This window comes from Bos indicus, chromosome 8, assembly GCF_029378745.1.
Source record: "Bos indicus isolate NIAB-ARS_2022 breed Sahiwal x Tharparkar chromosome 8, NIAB-ARS_B.indTharparkar_mat_pri_1.0, whole genome shotgun sequence".
NCBI lineage: Eukaryota > Metazoa > Chordata > Mammalia > Artiodactyla > Bovidae > Bos > Bos indicus.
The window spans coordinates 62,501,333-62,524,950 of NC_091767.1; the positions used below are offsets into that span (position 1 = coordinate 62,501,333).

The 23,618-nt window shown below is 39.8% G+C and overlaps 2 protein-coding genes across 3 annotated transcripts in view; one reads left to right on the forward strand and one right to left on the reverse strand.

Annotated features, from left to right (window-relative positions):
- Window positions 1-260: 260 nt before the first annotated feature.
- The window catches only part of TDRD7 (tudor domain containing 7), a 144,754-nt gene continuing 121,396 nt past the window's right edge, over window positions 261-23,618 (forward strand). For both annotated transcript variants that reach the window (XM_070794795.1, XM_019966247.2), the window contains exon 1: window positions 261-413. The gene's annotated coding sequence lies outside the window, so the exon portion shown is untranslated. The remainder of the gene's footprint in view (window positions 414-23,618) is intronic.
- On the reverse strand, window positions 15,401-16,303 carry LOC109563061 (ataxin-3-like). The gene has a single exon (XM_070794801.1). It carries the CDS (start codon window positions 16,275-16,277, stop codon window positions 15,846-15,848), a length of 432 nt encoding a protein of 143 aa, XP_070650902.1. The 5' UTR covers window positions 16,278-16,303; the 3' UTR covers window positions 15,401-15,845.

The window sequence follows — 23,618 nt, forward strand, 5'->3', positions numbered from 1 at the left end:
TGGCTGGGTCCAAGGCCCTCCCGGCCAGTCAGTCCTTGCATGGTCCACGAGGAATGCCCCCCCACCTCCGCCGTCTCCTTTCTCCGTCGGCCAGTGCGTGGGCACGCGCAAAAACCGCTAGACGGCGTCGGTTTCCCTTCCCACGCGCGGACGCCGGCGTGGGCTGACGCGGTCACGGCGCCCGCGCGTGCGCAGAGCCGAGGCCGGCGGCACTCGGGGAGGGGCGGAGCGGGGCGGGGCCGAGCAGGGCGGGGCGGGGCGGGGTCTTGAGGTGATTTCCCAAGCCGCGGCAGCGCCTCAGGCGGTGCGGGGAAACCGAAAGTGGGCGGCTGCTGCGGCTGTGGCCGTGAAGAAGAGGGCGGCGGGAGCCGGGCCCAGAGGCACTGGGACGGGCCGTGGGCCCTCAGGACGAGGTGAGCGCAGGTCCTGCTGGCTGCGGGAACGACAGGTGCCAGGCGAGGTCTGACGAGGTTTGGGGGGGGCGGGGGGGCGCGGCACACCTGTGTTCTTAGCGGGACAGTACCCCGAAGGGGACTCCAGCGGGCTGGGGCCTCTTCCCTGTAGCCGCAGAGGATGCCCCGGTCCCCACTTCAGCAAAGCAAGCTGGGCGCCAGGGGAGTTGGAGTTCCAGAGCGTTGTGTTTTAAATCTCTGACGGGACCGTCTGGCTGTTCACCCCGGAGCCGGCGGACTCTGCCGCTTGGGAAGCTCAGTGCAGAGAGGGAAATACGGCGCGGTGGGTGTGGACAAGGGGCGGATGGTGCTGACCAGGAAGTGGTTCCCTGCACCGGGGCGACCGGCCTCAGCTGCCCGCCCGGAGCAAGGGATATCCGAGCCCCTGGCTGTTGGACCTCGCGTATTTTACACCGTCCACTTTAAGTTCCTCTTAGAGGAACTTAAGACTAGCCTCTGCAGGCCACTTAAGCAATGCAGGACACAAACACTATCCGTTTCTCTTAAACCGTGAGCACCCTGAACCCTGGGTGGGTACAGAGCTTCAAGTTAGGAGGGAAATACGACTCCATAGTGAATATCTCTTAACTTTCACCAAATCCCCCAACAGGATCAGGTTCTCAGTCTTCATTTAATGGGAAGGAACTTGAAGCCCACACAACTGTTCTGCTCCCATTTCCTTGAGGGGGTAGGTACATTGCCATACATAACCAAAGAGACCACTCCCTCCCAAACAATTTCAAAGAACCAGAAAGGGAAATACCTTTATTCGAAACAGCCTTGGCCGAATTCTGAAAGCCAACCTACAAAACAGAAACAATAACACCACTGACCTGGGTCATCCCTCCCTCCCTACCCGCCACCCCTTTCGTGCAGGTGGAAAGACTGCAGAAAAGTGCCCTGCCTAAGTGATATACAACAACTTAATGACAGAAGTGAAACAGACCAACTCCTGGCTGCTTTGATGTGGAGGTGTTGCATACTGCAAATAGCATGGACTTTGCAGATTCACGTTGGAATCTGGGTTTCTCCACGTACAAATTGTATGCTCTTGAACAAATCACACGCCTGTTTTGAGCCTGATTTTCTCTTTTAATCAATTGGAAATATTTAACTTACCCTGCAAGACTTTTCTTAGATAACTACTGCAACTCATTTGCCTCAGAATAACAGCCAAGAAGTGTTAACTCTTTTCCTTCCACCAAACTTCCTATATTTTACATAATTGGATTTCAGTTTTCTTGCATGCAGGGACACATTTTTAAGTTCTCTGTATAATATAAAATGGCCCATAGTAGAGATTTTTGCAGTTCCACTCAACTAACCTTCATGGAGCGTCAGTTACATGCACAGTACCAGCTGGGGGAAGGAAATTGCTCTGGGGCCAGTTGGATTAGAACCCACATCTTTTGTGCAGGGCCCTTTGCCGGCCTACAGCCTGTCTGCTAGTTCAACACAGTGAGACTCTGAAACAGCAGTTGGTGGTGCCTTTGAATTTCAGACCCTGTAGATTGGAAATGAAATGTAATCCCTGCTAATGCCCTTTTAAGTGTATTGGTTGAACATGACTGAATGAACTATTGTATTTTGTACCAAGAGATTTAAACTCCTTGAAGGACCTCTCTTTAAATTCTCTCTCTTTAAATTCTCTGTGCAGTATAATCTAGTTGGGGACTTAATATGAATGTAAGAAAAAAACAGTTTATAGTATTTTAAGTCTTAAGTGCCTACTCTGTGTTTGATCAGTTGCTGTTTGTAAGGTCTAAGATTTGACGTAGAGTGAGCACTTTGCTTCTGGACACTTTCAGGGTCAGCACATAAATACAGAAAGGACAGTTCCTTGGTGCTTGGAGTGCAGTCTAATTTCATATTTATATGAACTGATTTTTCTTTCTTTATGCAAAACCAACTTTCTCCTCCTGTTCCCACCTTTGTGCTTTGAAAAGCTTTGGTCTTTTCACTCTTTCCTCATTGGGCCAATTTTAAAAAAAAATTTGTCTTTCAAATAAACTATTTAAAAGTAATTGTCATTTTTAGCTAAAGGTGTGTGTTAGGATATATGTCAGTTAGAGCTTTTCAATGTGACTCCAAAGCAAACTCAGTATTTTAGCTTTGTCCAGAGGAAGCAAACCCATTTTCATTAGATCTTTGGACCCTATTTCAGCACTTGAAGGACTCCAGGGAAGGTTGAGAACCATGGATCTTGCCCATCCTCCTTAGGTTTCTTATGAAAAAAACAACCTGAAGTGACTTCCTCAAAGGGTCATAGCTAATTAGAAGCAGAACTGGGATTAAGGCCCAAACTCCTAACTAAGCCACTTATGATCTCAGAGCTTTTTCTCCAGTATGTAGATTTATGGAGAGCTGTTATTTATTCATACTATGTAATTAGTAATGCATGTATAATTTGGAGGTTGAAATTACAGTAATAAAAAAGAAAACTGCTCTCTGAAGGAAGTATATCACCACCTGAGGGCATTAATTACTATCTTCAAAAAAAAAAAGAGTTGGTAAAGGAGTAACTCAGGTGGTAACAAATAGAATGTAATTGGAAATAAAAGATAACATGTAAACTGTTACTGGATGAGAAATTGCCTCCAAAGAGTCTTAGACAAAAACCTTCCTTCTTTTAGGCTCAGTTTATTGATGCATAATGAGGGGTTTGGGATAGACTAGATGATGCCTAAAGTCTTTTCAGCACACACATTCTGGATTTTAGGGGCCTGACTCATTGCTAAAGTAGTATCTTCATGGAGAAGGGCAGCCATTTACCAGAAGAATGTGCCCTAAGAAGACACTAAAAATTGAGTAGCTGACTAAAGAAGATAAGAGAGATTGTTTGGTGATTTCAGTTTACCCTAATAATTCTTTAGATTTATTTAAGGGTTGAGTGCCACTCTTCTACTCAAATTTATGACACCAAAAAATGCAACAAGGTAAATGAATCAAATTGTATAGTTGGAAATAGTTGAGAAAAGAGAAACTGAGAGGAGAAAGCATAGATGGGAGCATGACCAGCTTGGCCAAAGGTCTTTGGGCAGCAGGAGTGAGGAAACTGAAGCTACGGAAAGCAGATCAGATGTGAAATGACTGAGCCAGGGAGGGCCAGCTAATGGTAAAGGCAGGTATCCAGAGGACACCAAAACCTGCTTCTTCAGAATTAGACTCTCCAGGGACCATTTTCAGGTGTATTAGAAAAACTGTGAATTTACAAAATATAATATTGAAAGTGAAAGTTATTTTAGGCTGTTTACATTGTTTAAACCTTGCTTTCCAAAAGATTGTCATTACTTTCGCCTACTCCCTGCTCTACTTGGTGCACATTGTTAGCATTTCAGTGTACTCATGATTAATTATGTAGCAAAATAGAAAAGGAATGATGTAAAAGGATTCAATTTTTACAGCAGTTGAAAAGTATTTTGGATTTGAGTGCCACACTCTTAAATCAGAATGTGACAGATCCCCATTTCATGCCACTTTAACAGCTAGTCACTAAATACGTCTCAAGGTTGCTCTCCATGTTCTCCAAGTCAAATTTACTTTCAGAAGCCAATGCTGTACATTTGGAGCAGCTGTCTGAAAGCAGGCCCTAAGTTTGGGAGCCAGACCTGGATTCTTGTTGTGGTTCTGGCCATAAAAATATGTGAGTCCTGGAATAATCACCTGGTACCTCAGTTTCCTCATTTTTAAACTAAGCAGTTTGGAGATGGTGAGAAGGTGCCCTCAAGCATTCCATGCTTCTCTCAGCTCCCAACTCTGAGGTCAGGCCACCACCCTGTGCTGCCATACAATGGTTCAGGGACATTGTATTGACAGAGCAGTCAAGTGACTTTTGTGTACGAATTAGGTGAGAAATCTTAGAGGAGATCTGGTGGTTTTACTAAGCTTGCCAGGTCAAGTGTGTTAATGAGGCAAGTAAGAAAAACTGGGAAACTTACAATGTTTCAGATGTGATGCTGTATTAAAATGTCTCCAGTATGCCAACGCCTGTATCTGTGCACTCTTAGCCATGTAATGCATATATTCATAGGTAGTTTCCCATCCATACCAGGCTTCTAGGAAAATATAACCACCGAATGCCAAGTATTGTGCTAAGCACATATAACTCTATTTTTGACACTTATCATTCAGAAAGAGAGGCAAGGAAAGGAGGAGAAAGGGTGAGAGGAAGGCCATGAAAGTCAAGTGCAGTCTGTTGTGATCATTGTGGCTGGTTTCTTCCTCCTTGACTGAGGTCTTTGCTAGCTGACCTTGGTCAGTTTTTGAGATTAAAGTATTCTGATTAAATAATTCCCCAGATTCACCTCTACTTTACTCTGCTTAAGCAGGGGATTCTTACCCAGCTCAAGCAGCCCCTTTATTATCTAGGGAAACCCTTAAGAATTCTAACCTGAATTTTAAAAGATGACCAACCTTATTTCTCCCAGCCTAGCCTAACTTACCATCATCAGGGCTTGCATAACATTCTCAAAATAAATTGAATTCTCTTAAACTGTAAATTATATTTATCACAACACTTTTAGAGAGTAGAAATAAGGAGGAAGATTGAAAGAACAAAATGGCAGCTTAAGCAGTCTGGGAACCACTTTGGAGGGATTGCTGTTGAGGCTCTGCACTGAGTTGAAATTCCCATGGTAAGCTTTCTTCTACGCTTTTAATGGATGACATCCAAGATAATAAACTTGATTTTTATAGTTAGAGGAAAGTCTCTTCTGTGTATACTTTTTATAAAAGTTCTTGAGAATAACTGCCATCTTCAGGAAAGCTGAGAAAATGCCATGATAACCAAGGAATTACCAAAATTTAGAGCATTCTACAGCAGTATAGTAGGTTAGAGAGTAACATTACGGTTTTTTGAGCTTTAGTTGTAACATTGTTTTTGTTCAGCGCCTGAACTGATACTGCTAATGTAGGAATTGCAAACTGGACAGACATGAGTCCTGAGAACAGAGACCTGAGAGTAAGACATCCATCCAAACAAGATGCACAACCACATTCACCTTCCAGCTTTTATTACACTTCTCACCAGCTTTGAAATCCTCAGTCTTATAGTCCAATGGACTGCCCTTCCCTCCAAAAAATTGTTTACTAATAGAGAATTATAGTATTCCAGAAAATAGCATGCCTAAAAAAGGGGAGGGAGAGAAATGCTTTCGATTTTAGTCATGTGCTCAAGTATTGCTTCCCAGTCTCCTCAAGTGTCAGGCACTTTTTTTAATTAAAAAAAAAAACTTCGTGAAACTTCACACATAAGTAGTTGTACTTCTAATATCCATTGGTTGACAAAATATATAACTACCAAAAGCTACTGAAAATTCATAGCTTTTGAACTGAATGAATTGAAACAAATGAATTTTCAATTCATTCACAAAGTTGTGTTTTTGAATCTCAACCATATCTGCATATTGTTTGAGGAATAGGAATACATGTTAGTATGAGACATTTACCAGTGTTCAAGCAATGCATGCTTACACATCAAGGTGTGTGAACTTCTTGCAGTAACTCTATGGCTCAGACCTGAGCCTGCTCACTGAGAACTTGGACTCAGAGTGGAAAGGCCCAGAAATAATCTATGTAATGGATCTCAATCACAGCTTGACATAATTAACTGTCTCAATCAGTTTACAACAGCCATTAAAATTTGAAAATAATTTTTTAATTAAATTGAGGATTATTCCTTTAATTGCCCACATACACTATGCTATTATTTTAGTGAGTAGGAGAGAAAAGGAATGGTGTTAGCTAGATGGAGAATTTTTCATTCATTCACTCAGGATTTACTGAGCTCCGGTTGTGGGCTAGGCACTAGGGATTCAGCAGTGAACAAAACCCATCCAAATCCCTGCTTCCATGAGCTTACATTCAAGTCAGGAAGTTGTTATTCAGTCCCCAAATCATGTCCAACTCTTCACCCACCATGGACTGCAGCATGCCAGTCTTCCCTGTCCCTCACCATCTCCTGAAGTTTGCCCAAGTTCATGTCCATTGAATTGGTGATGTCATCCAACCATCTCATCCTCTGTCATCCCCTTCTCTTCCTTTCCTCAGTCTTTCCCAGCATCGGGGTCTTTTCCAATGAGTCAGCTGTTCACATTAGGTTGCCAAAGTATTGGAGCTTCAGCTTCAGTATCAATCCTTCCAAAGAGTTTTCAGTGTTGATTTCGTTTAAGATTGACTGGTTTGATCTTGCTTTCCGGGGGTCTCTCAAATGTCTAATCCAGTACCATAGTTCAAAAGCATCAATTCTTTGGAGAAGGAAATGCTAACCCACTCCAGTATTCTTGCCTGGAAAATTCCATGGACAGGGGAACCTGACAGGCTACAGTCCATGGGATTGCAAAGAGTCAGACACAACTGAACAACGAACACTTAACACTTCTTTATTGTCTAGCTGTCATATCCGTACATGACTACTGGAAAGACCATACATTTGACTATATGGACCTTGGTCCACAAAGTGGTGTCTTTGGTTTTTAACACACTGTCTAGGTTTGTCATAACTTTCCTGCCAAGAAGCAATCGTCTTCTAATTTAATGGCTGCAGTTACCATCCACAGTGGATTTAGAGCCCAGGAAGAGGAAATCTGCCACTTATTCCACCTTTTCCCTTTTTATTTGCATGCAGTGATGGGACTGGCTTTTTCACTCTCCTCCTTTACCCTCTCAAGAGTCTTTTAGTTCCTCTTCACTTTTTGCCATGCAGTTCAGTTGCTCAGTCATGTCTGACTCTTTGCGACCCCATGAACCGCAGCATGCCAGGCCTCCCTGTCCATCACCAACTCCCGGAGTTTACCCAAACTCATGTCTTTTGAGTCAGTGATGCCATCCAACCATCTCATCCTCTGTTGTCCCCTTCTCCTCTTGCCTTCAATCTTTCCCAACATCAGGGTCTTTTCAAATGAGTCAGCTCTTCACATCAGGTGGCGAAAATATTGGAGTTTCAGCTTCACTATCAGTTCTTCCAGTGAACACCCAGGACTGATTTCCTTTAGGATGGACTGGTTGAATCTCCTTGCAGTCCAAGGGACTCTCAAGAGTCTTCTCCAACACCACAGTTCAAAAGCATCAATTCTTTGGCGCTCAGCTTTCTTTATAGTCCAACTCTCACATCCATACATGACCACTGGAAAAACCATAGCCTTAACTAGACAGAGTCTAGTCATAAAGTCAGCCACTGTTTCTAATATTTACCCATCTATTTGCCATGAAGTGATGGGGCCAAATGCCATGATCTTCGTTTTTTGAATGTTGAGCTTTAAGCCAACTTTTTCACTCTCTTCTGTAACTTTCATTAAGAGGCTCTTCACTTTCTGCCCTAAGGATGGTGTCATCTGCATATCTGAGGTTATTGATATTTCTCCCGGCAATCTTGATTCCAGCTTGTGCTTCTTCCAGCCCAGCGTTTCTCATGATGTACTCTGCATATAAGTTAAATAAGCAGGGTGACAATATACAGCCTTGACATACTCCTTTTCCTATTTGGAACCAGTCTGTTGTTCCATGTCCAGTTCTAACTGCTGCTTCCTGACCTGCATACAGGTTTCTCAAGAGGCAGGTCAGGTGGTCTGGTATTCCCATCTCTTTCAGAATTTTCCACAGTTTATTGTGATCCACACAGTCAAAGGCTTTGGCATAGTCAATAAAGCAGAAATAGATGTTTTTCTGGAACTCTCTTGCTTTTTCCATGATCCAGCGGATGTTGGCAATTTGATCTCTGGTTCCTCTGCCTTTTCTAAAACCAGCTTGAACATCAGGAAGTTCACAGTTCACGTATTGCTGAAGCCTGGCTTGGAGAATTTTGAGCATTACTTCACTAGCTTGTGAAATGAGTGCAACTGTGCGGTAGTTTGACCATTCTTTGGCATTGCCTGTCTTTGAGATTGGAATGAAAACTGACCTTTTCCATTGCTGTGGCCACTGCTGAGTTTTCCAAATTTGCTGGCATATTGAGTGCATCACTTTCACAGCATCATCTTTCGGGATTTGGAATAGCTCCACTGGAATTCCATCACCTTCACTAGCTTTGTTCGTAGTGATGTTTCCTAAGGTCCACTTGACTGCACATTCCAGGATGTCTGGCTCTAGGTGAGTGATCACACCATTGTGATTATCTGGGTCATGAAGATCTTTTTTTGCCATTAGAGTGGTATCATCTGAATATCTGAGGTTGTTGATATTTATCCTGGCAATCTTGATTCCAATTTGTAACTCATTCAGCCCAGTATTTCACATGATGTGTTCTGCGTAAAAGTTAAATAAACAGGGTGACAAACAACAGCCCTGTCATACTCCTTTCTCAATCCTGAACCAGTCAGTTGTTGCATACAGGATTCTAACTGTTGCTTCTTGACCCGTTTCTCAGAAGATAGGTTTGTTATGATCCACATAGGCAAAGGCTTTAGTGTAGTCCCACCTTCTCCCCCTTGTCAAGCGTAAGTTCTGTTTTTCAGTACCAGTCAGGGTAAAACGATAGAAAGAATTTGGGCTTTGGCATCAAACAGACCAGGACTAAAATCCTGGCTTCCATATATCCTGTAATATCTTGATTACTTAATATCTCTGAATTTGGTTTTCTCATCTGCAGAATGAGGATACTTTCCTTGTGTAGTTATTATGGATATTAAATTTTCAGAAAATTGAATTTACACAAGAGAAAGAAAAATAGCTTTGCAGAGCAGCTTTATTTACTCTTTTACTGAACTGTAGCTGATTTACAATGTTGTTCTATGTTGTTTTGCTGTACAGCAAAGTGACTCAGTTATACACATATATACATTCTTTTTTATATATTCTTTTTCATTACTGTTTATCTGAGGAGATTGCATATAGTTCCCTGTGTTATACAGCAGGACCTTATTGTTTATACATTCTAAACGTAATAGTTTGCATCTATTAATGCTAACCCCAAACTCCCAGTTCATTCCTCTCTCACCACTTCTCCCCCTTGGTAACCGTAAGTCTGTTCTGTATGTCTGTGAGTCTGTTTCTGTCTCATAGATTTGTTCATTTGTGCTATATTTTAGATTCCACATATAAGTGGTATCATATGATACTTGTCTTTCTCTTTCTGAGTTACTTCACTTAGTATGATAATTTCTACTTGTATCCATATTGCTGCAAATGGCATTATTTCATTCGTTTTTGTGGCTGAGCAGTATTCTGTAATATATACATACTACATCTTCTTTATCTGTTCATCTGTCTATGGATATTAAGGTTATTTCCATGTCTTGGCTATTGTGAATAATGCTGCTCTGAACATAGGGTGTAAGTATCTTTTTGAATTATAGTTTGTCCCAATATATGCCCAGGAATGGGATTGCTGGATCATATGATAACTCTATTTTTAGTTTTCTGAAGAAACTCTGTACTGTTTTGCATAGTGGAAAGCACCTGACCTTTTTAAAAATATTATTTATTTATTTTTATTGGAGGCTCATTACTTTACAATATTAGAGTGGTTTTTGCCATAGACTGACTTGAATCAGCCATGGGTGTACATGTGTCCCCCATCCCAAAACCCCCTCCCACCTCCCTCCCCATCCTATCCCTCAGGGTTGTCCCAGTGCATTGGCTTTGAGTGCCCAGTTTCATGCATCAAACTTGGATTGGTGGTCTGTTTCACATATGGTAATATATATGTTTCAGTTCTATTCTCTCAAATCATCCCACCCTCGCCTTCTCCCACAGAGTCCAAAAGTCTGTTCTTTATATCTGTGTCTCTTTTGCTATCTGGCATATAGGGTCATCATTACTATCTTTCTAAATTCCATATATATGCATTAATATACTGTATTGGTGTTTTTCTTTCTGACTTACTTCACTCTGTATAATAGGCTCCAGTTTCCTCGACCTCATTAGAACTGATTCAAATGTGTTCTTTTTAATGGCTGAGTGATATTCCATTGTGTATATGTACCGCAGCTTTCTTATCCATTCGTCTGCCGATGGACATCTAGGTTGCTTCCATGTCCTAGCTATTGTAGACAGTGCAAGCAGCTGAACTTTTAATACTCCAAAATTGGGAAAAACCCACATGTCTATCAACATTTGAATGGATGAACAAATTGTGGTATATCCATACAGTGGAATACTACTCATCAATAAAAAGCAACAAACTCCTGGTAACTGTAGTAACATGGATGATACTCAAGAACACTAGTCAGTCCTAATCTGTACTGACAGCAGATCACTGGACAGATTGGAGCCAGGACAGTATATGTGTGATGGGGAGAAAGTTGACTGCAAAAGGGCACAGCTTGAAGGAACTTTTTGGGGGGTTTATTGAGATCTACTGTATGTAAAGTAAAAGTCACCACTTTTGGTTTATAGGTCTACAGGTGGTGGTGGTGTTCAGTCGCTCAGTCAATGTCTGACTCTTTGTGATCTGGTGGACTACAGCATGCCAGGTTTCCCTGTCCTTCACTATCTCCTGGAGTTTGCTCAAACTCATGTCCATTCAGTCAGTGATGCTGTGCAACCATCTCATCCTCTGTCATCCCCTTCTCCTTCCCTTAGTCTTTCCCAGCATCAGGGTCTTTTCCAGTGAGTCAGCTCTTCGTATCAGGTGGCCAAAGTATTGGAGTTTCAGCTTCAACATCAGTCCTTCCAATGAATATTCATGGTTGATTTCCTTTAGGATTGACTGGTTTGATCTCTTTGCAGTCCAAGGGACTCTCAAGAGTCTTCTCCAACACCACAGTTTGAAAGCATCATTTCTTCTGTGCTCAGCCTTCTTTATGATCCAACTCTCACATCCATACATGACTACTGGAAAAACCATAGCTTTGACTAGACGGACCTTTGTTGGCAAAGTAGTTTCTCTGCTTTTTAATATGCTGACTCAGTTTGTCATAGCTTTTCTTACAAGGAACAAGTGTCTTTTAATTTCATGGCTGCAGTCACCATCGTCAGTGATTTTGGAGCCCAAGAAAATAAAGTCTGTCATTGTTTCCGTTGTTTCCCCATCTATATGCCATGAAGTGATAGGACCAGATGCCATGATCTTAGTTTTTCGAATGTTGAGTTTTAAGCCTGCTTTTTCACTCTCCTCTTTCACTTTCATCAAGAGTCTCTTTAGTTCTTCACTTTCTGCCATAAGGGTGGTGTCATCTGGATATCTGAGGTCACTGATATTTTTCCCAGCAGTCTTGATTCCAGCTTATAATTCATCCAGCCTGGCGTTTCAAATGATGTACTCTGCATATAAGTTAAATAAGCAGGGTGACAGTATACAGCCTTGACATAATCCTTTCCTAGTTTGGAACCAGTCCATTGTTCCATGTTCGGTTCTGACTGTTGCTTCTTGACCTAGATACAGGTTTCTCCGGAGGCAGGTATGGTGGTCTGGTAGTCTCATTTCTTTAAGAGTTTTCCACATTTTGTTGTGATTCACACAAAGGCTTCAGTGTAGTCAGTGAAGCAGAAGTAGATGTTTTCCTGAAATTCTCTTGCTTTTTCTATGATCCAATGGATGGATGTTGGCAATTTGATCTCTTGTTCCACTGCTTTTTCTAAATCCAGCTTGTACATCTGGAAGTTCTTGGTTCTCATACTGTTGAAGCCTAGCTTGAAGGATTTTGAGCATTATCTTGGTATAACTAATACCACAGTCAAGATGCAGAATATCTCCATCACCCCCAAAATTGCCTTGTGCCCTAGCAACCCCAAGCCCTTGGCAACCATTGATGAAATTTTTCTGTGCCTGTGATTGTGCCTTTCCAAAATGTTAAATTAATAGAATGATACAATGTATAGCCTTTTTATCTGGATTTTTTCACTTAGCATGCTTGTGAGAGTCATTCATATGGTTTTATGTATCAACAGTCTTCTTTTTATTGTTGGGTATTATTCCATTGTCTCAAAGTATATTTACTTATCTCTTCACCTGTTGATAGACAATTGGATTGTTTAAAGTTTGGGATAATTATGACTAATGCTACTATGACATTGAAGTACAGGTTTTGACCTAAGAGTGGGTTTGCTTGATTATATGATAATTGTATGCTTTACTTCATAAGAAATTGCCAAACTATTTTTCAAAGTACTGTTTTGCATGCCCGCCCCCCAGAAATGTATGAGATGGCTCTGTATTCTCATCAGCACTTCATATTGTTAGTTTTAATAAATTTTATGCTATTGTAATGGATGTATACTAATACCTCATTGTGGATTGAATTTGCATTTTCCTAATGAGTAATGCTGTTGAGCATCTTTTAATATGTTTTTGGCTGTCTATATCTGTACTCTTGTGAAGTATGTATTCAGATGTTTTGCACATTTTTGTATTCTTTTTTTTTATTACTGAATTTTTGTATATTGTTTAAATGTGCTAGTTAAGAGACCTTTACCAGGTGTGTTATGAAAATCTTTTCTCTTAGTTTGTGGCTTGTCTTTTCATTTTCTTAATGGCCTTTAGAAGGGCAGAAACTTAAAATTTTAATAAGATCCAATTTGTCAGTTTTTGTCCTCATGGCTCTAAAAATTCTTTATCTATCCCGCAGTCACAATGACTTATTCCTGTTTTCTCTAGAAATTTTATAGTATTAACCTTGTCATGTAGGACCTAATGATTCACTTTGATTGAATTTTGTTATGAGGTTCATTTTTTTTGTATGTGGATGAATAGTGTTCTAGCACTGTTCATTGAACTTCCTCCATTGAATTTCCTTGCTATCTTTTGTCAAAAGTCAGTTGACCATTTATGTGTGGGTCCATTCTGTTCCATTGATGTGACTGTTCTTTAGTAGTACCCCACTATTTCAACTAATATGCTTTTATGGTAAGTGTTGAAATCAGCCTGACTGCACCAGCTAGGACCTCTAGTATGGTAATGGATAGGAGTGAAGAGAATAGACATTCTTGCCTTGTTCCCATTCTTGAGCAGAAAGTATTCATTTCACTATTACGTATGATGTTAGCTGAAGGTTTTTCACAGGTATTCTTTATCAGGTTAAGGAGGTTCCTGTCTATTCTTATTTTCTGAGAGTTATTTACATAAATGATTTTGAACTTTATCAAAAGTCTTTTCTTCATCTATTGATATTGTGATTTTTCTCCTTTGTTGTTATTGTCCAGTCACTAACTGGTGTCTGACTCTGAGACCTCATGGGCTGCAGCATGCCATGCTCCTCTGTCCTCCACTGTCTCCTGGAGTTTTCTCAGATTCACGTCATTTGAGTCGGTGATTCCACCTAACCACCTCCACCTCTGGTGCACCTTCTCCTTTTGCCTTTACTGCATTTATATAGTCACTTACATTGATTGACTTACAAATGTTGAATCAACCTTGCATTCCTAGAGTAAAACCATAATTAATCATGATGTCTTATTTCTCATACATATTTTTATATTTGATTTATTAATATTTTGTTACGATTTTTTGCACTTTGTTTCATGAGGGATATTGATCTGTTTGTGCCTTTTCTTGTTATGTCCTTGGTTTTGGTATCAGTATAATGTTGGCCTCATAAAATGAATTCAGAAGTGTTCCATTTTGGAAAAGTTTGTATAGAAGTGGTATTAATTCCTTCTCAAGTGTTTGTTAGAGTTTGCTAGTAAAGCCATCTGGGTTTGAGTTTTCCTTGTGTGAAGGCTTCTAACTACAAATTTAAAATTCTCTAATAGACATAAGGATATTAAGGTTGTCTGTTTCTTCTTGAGTAAACTTTGGAAATTATGTTTTCAGTGAAATTCATCTGTTTCATCTTAGTTACTGGATTTATTGGCATAAGTTGTTCATGATATGAACAACTTTTTTATGTCTATTTTTTAAATCTGCATTTATGGCCCCCTCTTTGATCATATTATTTGTAATTTGTGTCTTCTTTTTTTATCCCCTTGATTAATCTACCTGGAAGTTTACCAGCTTTATTGATATTTTCAAAAACTAGTTTTGGCTTCATGATTTTTTTTCTTTACTCTTTTTTTCTATTTCATTACTCATGTGTCAGTGTTGATTTTGCTCTCATCTTTATTAATTCCTTGTATCTACTTTCTTTTGGTATAATTTGTTCTCTTTTTTCTCAAGGCCTTTTAATTTTTTTAATTAATTTATTTATTTTAATTGGAGGCTCATTACTTTACAATATTAGAGTGGTTTTTGCCATACATTGACATGAATCAGCTATGGGTGTACATGTGTCCCCCATCCCAAACCCCCTTCCCACCTCCATCCCCATCCCATGCCTCAGGGTTGTCCCAGTGCATTGGCTTTGAGTGCCCAGTTTCATGCATCAAACTTGGATTGGTGATCAATATATTTCACATATGGTAATATACATGTTTCAATGCTGTTCTCTCAAATTATCCCACTCTTGCCTTCTCCCACAGAGTCCAAAAGTCTGTTCTTTATATCTGTGTCTCTTTTGCTGTCTTGCATATAGGGTCATCATTACCATCTTTCTAAATTCCATATATATGCGTTAATTTATTGTATTGGTGTTTTTCTTTCTGACTTGCTTCACTCTGTTATAATATGCTCCAGTTTCATCCACCGCATTAGAACTGATTCAAATGCATTCTTTTTAATAGCTGAGTAATATTCCATTGTGTATATGTACTACAGCTTTCTTATCCATTCATCTGCCGATGGACATCTAGGTTGCCTCCATGTCCTAGTTATTGTAAACAGTGCTGTGATGAACATTGGGGTACACGTATCTCTTTAAATTCTGGTTTCCTTGGTGTGTATGCCCAGCAGTGGGATTGCTGGGTCATATGGCAGTTCTATTTACAGTTTTTTAAGGAATTTTCACACTGTTCTCCATAGTGGCTGTACTAGTTTGCATTCCCACCAACAGTGTAAGAGGGTTCCTTTTTCTCCACACCCTCTCCAGCATTTATTGTTCGTAGACTTTTTGATAGCAGCCATTCTGACCAGCATGAGATAGTACCTAATTGTGGTTTTGATTTGAATTTCTCTGCAGTTTTAATATGGTACCAACTACTTTACCTTTCAAAGTAGGCTTCTCTTCTCTTCTGTAGCTCTTCTGAAGTAGGATGTGAACCCAATGTCTGTGGGATATCTTGACATTTATTTCTGGAAGTACCTTGCATACTGAGCTGAATGGCCCTGCGGAGATCGGCTTCTTCATTTTCCATGTCAGTTTCTAGGCGACTTAGTGCCAGAGCCCTCTGCAATTCCTCCTCATCCTCATCTAACATTCCTGTCCCATCATTTACTTCTAAGACGCGTTCTAGATCTGTTTTCTGGACTCTCTGTTCTTTAAGTTGTGCTAATTCTTCTCCAGTAAGTTTTGGTCGATGCATCTGTTGGACCCTGATCATCTGTAGAAGTTGGTTAGCTTTGCAATCTGGCAGATCACCCTTAACAACAAATACAGAGTAACCTTCCTATTGTAACTGAGCCAAGAAAAGTGCAAGGTATGTGTCTTATATTAATTCTGGACCCGTCAAAAGAGAATTCAAGTTGAACCACTGTTTTCCTAATTTTCTAACTGTAAACCAGTGTTCTTTATAGTTGCATATAAATGATCTTTCATTTATGGGATTAATCCTGAGCCTCTGGTACTCTGGACTGTTAAACAGGATTAGTTCTAAACCCCAAACTTTCAAGGCATTGCTTGTAACTTGAATAGAGAAAAAGCCACTGTCATCCATATTTCCAGAAGGCTGCTGCAAAAATGTGCGATAGTCTTCACTAGTAACTCCTCCTTCTGCCATTCTCATCCTCTCTTCCTCATCTAGCTGATGGGCAATTGAAGATAATTCCACAGGGATGAAGTATTCTCCTTGCAGTAGGTTATTCAAGCAATGTTGAGCACAAAGTGAGCCTTCTTGTTTTTCGTGGAAGATGGACTCCATGTTTATTTGTCTGGAGCCAATGGCCCCCGCGCCGAACCACCAGAGAACCAATCAGAGAAATTTTTGATTTGAATTTCTGTATATTTTCTTTGGAGAAATATCTGTTTAGTTCTTTGGTCCATTTTTTGATTGGGTCATTTATTTTTCTGGTATTGAGCTGCATGAGCTGCTTGCATATTTTTGAGATGAATTCTTTTGTCAATTGCTTTGTTTGCTATTATTTTCTCCAATTCTGAAGGCTGTCTTTTCACCTTGCTTAGAGTTTCCTTCATTGCACAAAAGCTTTTAAGTTTAATTAGGTCCCATTTGTTTATTTTTGCTTTTATTTCCATTACTCTGGGAGGTGGGTCATAGAGGATCCTACTGTGATTTATGTTAGAGAGTGTTTTGCCTGTGCTTTCCTCTGGTTGTAGTTTCTGATCTTACATTTAGATCTTTTATCCATTTTGAGTTTATTTTTGTGTACAATGTTAGTAAGTGTTCTAGTTTTATTCTTTTACAGGTGGTTGACCAGTTTTCCCAGCACCACTTGTTAAAGAGATTGCCTTTTCTCCATTGTATATTCTTGCCTCCTTTGTCAAAGATAAGGTTCCATAGGTGCGTGGATTTATCTCTGGGCTTTCTATTTTGTTCCATTGATCTATATTTCTGTCTTTGTGTCCCTACCATACTGTCTTGATGACTGTAGCTTTGTAGTATAGTCTGAAATCAGGCAGGTTGATTCCTCCAGTTCCATTATTCTTTCTCAAGATTGCTTTGGCTATTTGAGGTTTTTTGTATTTCCATACAAATTTTGAAATTATTTGTTCTAGTTCTCTGAAAAACACCATTGGTAGCTTGATTGGGATTGCATTAAATCTATAGATTGCTTTGGGTAGTATACTCATTTTCACTATATTGATTATTCTGATCCATGAACATGGTATATTTCTCCATCTATTTGTGTCATTTTTTATTTCTTTCATCAGTGTTTTTTAGTTTTCTATATATAGGTCTTTTGTTTCTTTAGGTAGACTTATTCCTAAGTATTTTATTCTTTTCATCACAATGGTGAATGGAATTGTTTCCTTAATTTCTCTTTCTGTTTTCTCATGGTTAGTGTATAGGAATGCAAGGGATTTCTGTATGTTAATTTTATATCCTGCAACTTTATTCATTGATTAGCTCTAGTAATTTTCTGGTGGAGTCTTTAGGGTTTTCTTCGTAGAGGATTATGTTATCTGCAAACAGTGAGAGTTTTACTTCTTCTTTTCCAATCTGGATTCCTTTTATTTCTTTTTCTGCTCTGATTGCTGTGGCCAGAACTTCCAAACTACTATTCAAACTGTGTTGAATAGTAGTGGTGAGAGTGGGCACCCTTGTCTTGTTCCTGACTTTAGCGGAAATGCTTTCAATTTTTCACCATTGAGGAAAATGTTTGCTGTGGGTTTATCATATATGGCTTTTATTATGTTGATGTATGTTCCTTCCATGTCTGCTTTCTAGAGGGTTTTTTTTTTTTTATCATAAATAGATATTGAATTTTGTCAAAGGCTTTCTCTGCATCTATTTAGATAATCATATGGTTTTTATCTTTTAATTTGTTAATGTGGTATATCACATTGATTGACTTGTGAATATTGAAGAATCCTTGCATCCCTGGTATAAAGCTCACTTGGTCATGATGTATGATCTTTTTAAAATGTTGTTGGATTCTGTTTGCTAGAATTTTGTTGAGGATTTTTGCATCTGTGTTCATCAGTGGTATTGGTATTGGTATATTGGCCTGTAGTTTTCTTTTTGTGTGGCATCTTTGTCTGGTTTTGGTATTAAGGTGATGGTGGCCTCATAGAATGAGTTTGGCGGTTTACCTTCCTCTGCAATTTTCTGGAAGAGTTTGAGTAGGATACATGTTAGCTCTTCTCTAAATTTTTGGTGGAATTCACCTATGAAGCCATCTGGTCCTGGGCTTTTGTTTGTTGGAATATTTTTGATTACAGTTTCGGTTTCCGTGCTTGTGATAGGTTTGTTAAGATTTTCTGTTTCTTCCTGGTTCAGTTTTGGAAGGTTATAATTTTCTAACAATTTGTCTGTTTCTTCCAAGTTGTCCATTTTATTGTCATATAGTTGCTGATAGTAGTCTCTTATAATCCTTTGTATTTCTATGTTGTCTGTTGTGATTTCTGCATTTTCATTTCAAATTTTGTTGATTTGATTCTTCTCCCTTTGTTTCTTGATGAGTCTGGCTAGTAGTTTGTCTGTTTTATTTATCTTCTCAAAGAACCAGCTTTTAGTTTTGTTGATTTTTGCTATAGTTTCCTTTGTTTCTTCTTCATTTATTTCTGCCCTAATTTTTATTATTTCTTTCCTTCTACTAACCCTGGGGTTCTTCATTTCTTCTTTTTCTAGTTGCTTTATGTATAAAGTTAGGTTATTTATTTGATTTTTCTCTTATTCTTGAGGTAAGCTTATATTGCTATGAACCTTCCCCTTAGCACTGCTTTTACTGAATCCCATAGGTTTTGTATTGTTGTGTTTTCATTTGTTTCTATGCATATTTTGATTTCTTTTTTTATTCTGTGATTTGTTGGTTATTCAGAAGTGTGCTGTTTAGCCTCCATGTGTTTATATTTTTAATAGCTTTTTTTCCTGTAGTTGATATCTAATCTTACCACATTGTGATCAGAAAAGATGCTTGAAATGATTTTAATTTTTTTGAATTTACCAAGGCTAGAGTTATGGCCCAGGATGTGATCTATCCTGGAGAATGTTCCGTGTGCACCTGAGAAAAAGGTGAAATTCATTGTTTTGGGGTGAAATGTCCTGTAGATATCAATTAGGTCTAACTGGTCCATTGTATCATTTAAAGTTTGTGATTCCTTGCTAATTTTCTGTTTGGTTGATCTATCCATAGGTGTGAGTGGGGTATTAAAGTTTCCCACTATTATTGTGTTTCTGTTAATTTCCCCTTTCATACTTGTCAGCATTTGCCTTACATGTTGTGCTGCTCCTATGTTGGGTGCATGTATATTTATAATTGTTATATCTTCTTCTTGGATTGATCCTTTGATCATTATGTAGTGTCCTTCTTTGTCTCTTTTCACGGCCTTTATTTCAAAGTCTATTTTATCTGATATGAGTATTGCTACTCCGGCTTTCTTTTGGTCCCCGTTTGCATGAAATATCTTTTTCCAGCCCTTCACTTTCAGTCTGTATGTGTTCCTTGGTTTGAGGTGGGTCTCTTGTAGACAGCATATATAGGGGTCTTGTTTTTTTATCCATTCAGAAAGCCTTTGTCCTCTGGTTATGGCATTCAGCCCATTTACATTTAAGGTAATTATTGTTAAGTATGATCCTGTTCCCACTTACTTTGTTGTTTTGGGTTCAAGTTTATAAACCTTTTGTGTGTTTCCTGTCTAGAGAAGATCCTTTAGCATTTGTTGAAGAGCTGGTTTGGTGGTGCTGAATTCTCTCAGCTTTTGCTTGTCTGTAAAGCTTTTAATTTCTCCTTAATATTTGAATGAGATCCTTGCTGGGTATAGTAATCTGGGTTGTAGGTTTTCTCTTTCATCACTTTAAGTATGTCCTGCCATTCCCTTCTGGCCTGAAGAGTTTCTATTGAAAGATCAGCTGTTATCCTTATGGAGATCCCCTTGTGTGTTATTTGTTGCTTTTCCCTTGCTGCTTTTAATATTTGCTTTTTATGTTTGATCTTCATTAATTTGATTAATATGTGTCTTGGAGTATTTCGCCTTGGGTTTATACTGTTTGGGACTCTCTGGGTATCTTGGACTTAGGTGGCTATTTCCTTCCCCATTTTAGGGAAGTTTTCAGCTGTTATCTCAAGTATTTTATCATGCCCTTTCTTTTTGTCTTCTTCTTCTGGGACTCCTATGATTCAAATGTTAGGGCATTTAACATTGTCCCAGAGCTCTCTGAGGTTGTCCGCATTTCTTTTAATTCTTTTTTCCTCTCTGCTTCATTCATTTCCACCGTTCTGTCTTCCACCTCACTTATCCTATCTTTTACCTAAGTTATTCACCTGTTGGTTCCCTCCAGAGTACTTTTGATCAGTTATTGCATTATTCATTATTGATTGACTATTTTATTTCTTCTCAGTTCAGTTCAGTCGCTCAGTCACGTCCTACTCTTTGCAACCCCATGAATCACAGCACGCCATGCCTCTTTGTCCATCACCAACTCCCAGAGTTCACTCAACTCATGTCCATCGAGTTGGTGATGCCATCCAGCCATCTCATCCTCTGTCATCCCCTTCTCCTCCTGCCCCCAATCCCTTCCAGCATCAGAGTCTTTTCCAGTGAGTCAGCTCTTCGCATGAGGTGGCCAGAGTATTGGAGTTTCAGCTTTAGCATCAGTCCTTCCAATAAACACCCAGGACTGATCTCCTTTAGAATGGACTGGTTGGATCTCCTTGCAGTCCAAGGGACTCTCAAGAGTCTTCTCCAACACCACAGTTCAAAAGCCTCAATTCTTCGGCACTCAGCTTTCTTCACAGTCCAGCTCTCACATCCATACATGACCACTGGAAAAACCATAGCCTTGACTAGACGGACCTTTGTTGGCAAAGTAATGTATCTGCTTTTCAATATGGTATCTAGGTTGGTCATAACTTTCCTTCCAAGGAGTAAGCGTCTTTTAATTTCATGGCTGCAGTCACCATCTGCAGTGATTTTGGAGCCCCCAAAAATAAAGTCTGTCACTGTTTCCACTGTTTCCCCATCTATTTCCCATGAAGTGATGGGACAAGATGCCATGATCTTAGTTCTCTGAATGTTGAGCTTTAAGCCAACTTTTTCACTCTCTTTCACTTTCATCAAGAGGCTCTTTAGTTCCTCTTCACTTTCTGCCATAAGGGTGGTGTTACATATCTGAGGTTAATGATATTTCTCCCAGCAATCTTGATTCCAGCTTGTGCTTCTTCCAGCCCAGCGTTTCTCATGATGTACTCTGCATATAAGTTAAATAAGCAGGGTGACAATATACAGCCTTGACATACTCCTTTTCCTATTTGGAACCAGTCTGTTGTTTCATGTCCAGTTCTAACTGTTGCTTCCTGACCTGCATACAGGTTTCTCAAGAGGCAGGTCAGGTGGTCTGGTATTCCCATCTCTTTCAGAATTTTCCACAGTTTATTGTGATCCACACAGTCAAAGGCTTTGGCATAGTCAATAAAGCAGAAATAGATGTTTTTCTGGAACTCTCTTGCTTTTTCCATGATCCAGCGGATGTTGGCAATTTGATCTCTGGTTCCTCTGCCTTTTCTAAAACCAGCTTGAACATCCAGAAGTTCATGGTTCACGTATTGCTGAAGCCTGGCTTGGAGAATTTTGAGCATTACTTTACAAGCGTGTGAGATGAGTGCAACTGTGCGGTAGTTTGAGCATTCTTTGGCATTGCCTTTCTTTGGGATTGGAATGAAAACTGACCTTTTCCAGTCCTGTGGCCACTGCTGAGTTTTCCAAATTTGCTGGCATATTGAGTGTAGCACTTGCACAGCATCATCTTTCAGGATTTGAAATAGCTGGAATTCCATCACCTCCACTAGCTTTGTTCATAGTGATGCTTTCTTTTTTTTTTTTTTATTAGACATTATTTTAATACCATATCAAAACACCTTGACTAATGAAGAAAGCCTTTTCCCCCAGCTTTGAACATTTTTTAAAACATTTTATAAGGTTGTTTTTTTTTTGTTTTGGATTTTAATATATAAATACAGAAACCTATCTTGCCGGAACTGATGTCACGCGTGAACATCAACAGCTAAAATGTTCTCAAACAGAATACCTGAAAACAGGGGCAGCTGTACACATCCTTTTAGTCTTTTGTTTGTCTAAGTTTTTTGGAAAAAAGAAAAGAAAATACACAGGGGTCTAGGAAAAACGTTCAGGCATTTTTGCAGGACACTTGTGATTGTTAAATCCTCTGAACTGACCAGAACCAGGAGGGAAGTGGGAAGGAGAAATGGGAAGAAGGGGGAGAAGGTCCTGATGGGCTTGTTTTTGGCAACAAAGTCAAGATATCGGGGTCCCCAGGGGAGAAAAGTGCAAAATCAAGCCAGAAAAATGGGGGGGAAAATCAAACAAACAAAAAAACCAAGGCAGAGTGGTTGATGGAGAGGCCGCTGGATGCCGGGCATAGGAGGGCTGTGAGCTCGCTCCGCGCCCCTGGGACTTGAGTGGCAAGAACCCGGCTCTGTTCGTTTGTCACTGAGTGGGTTCTGGCCGGGCAGCAGACAGCGATCTGTAAACATCACGAGGGAAAACACCAGTTGACACTAGACTTTTTGCTTTTTTTACTGATGCTTTCTAAGGCCCTCTTGACTTCACATTCCAGGTTGTCTGGCTCTAGGTGAATGATCACACCATCGTGATTATCTGGGTCCTGAAGATCTTTTTTGTACAGTTCTTCTGTATATTCTTGCCACCTCTTCTTCATATCTTCTGCTTCTGTTAGGTCCATACCATTTCTGTCCTTTATCAAGCCCATCTTTGCATGAAATGTTGCCTTGGTATCTCTAATTTTCTTGAAGAGATCTCTAGTCTTTCCCAGTCTGTTGTTTTCCTCTATTTCTTTGCCTTGATTGCTGAGGAAGGCTTTCTTATCTCCTTGCTATTCTTTGGAACTCTGCATTCAGATGCTTATATCTTTCCTTTTCTCCTTTGCTTTTCACTTCTCTTCTTTTCACAGCTATTTGTAAGGCCTTCTCAGACAGCCATTTTGCTTTTTTGCATTTCTTTTCCATGGGCATGGTCTTGATCCCTGTCTCCTGTACAGTGTCATGAACCTCCGTCCATAGTTCATCAGGCACTCTTATCAGATCTAGTCCCTTAAATCTATTTCTCAATTCCACTGTATAATCATAAGGAATTTGATTCAGGTCATACCTGAATGGTCTAGTGGTTTTCCCTACTTTCTTCAGTTTAAGTCTGAATTTGGCAATAATTTCTTCTGGTCCTTGTTAAACATTCCTTGCATCTTCTCAATCCTTGTCTCTAGTCTGTTTATCTGTAACTCCATTTTCTTTTCAAGATTTGGGATCATCTTTACTATCGTTATTGTGAATTCTTTGTCAGGTAGACTCCCTATCTCTTCCTCTTTTGTTTGGTTTGGTGGGCATTTATCATGTTCCCTTACCTGCTGAGCATTTCTCTGCCTTTTCATTTTGTTTAAATTGCTGTGTTTGGGGTGGCATATCTGTAGGCTGGAAGTTTGTGGTTCCTGTTTATTATGGAGCTTGCTCCCTGTGGGTGGGGTTGGACTAATGGCTTGTCAAGGTTTCCTGGTTAGGGGAGCTTGCGTCTGTTTTCTGGTGGGTGGAGCTGGATCTCTTTTCTCTGAAGT

Excerpts from the sequence above, each read along its gene's own strand:
- LOC109563061 (XM_070794801.1), bottom strand. The coding sequence starts at position 16,277 with ATGGAGTCCATCTTCCACGAAAAACAAGAAGGCTCACTTTGTGCTCAA.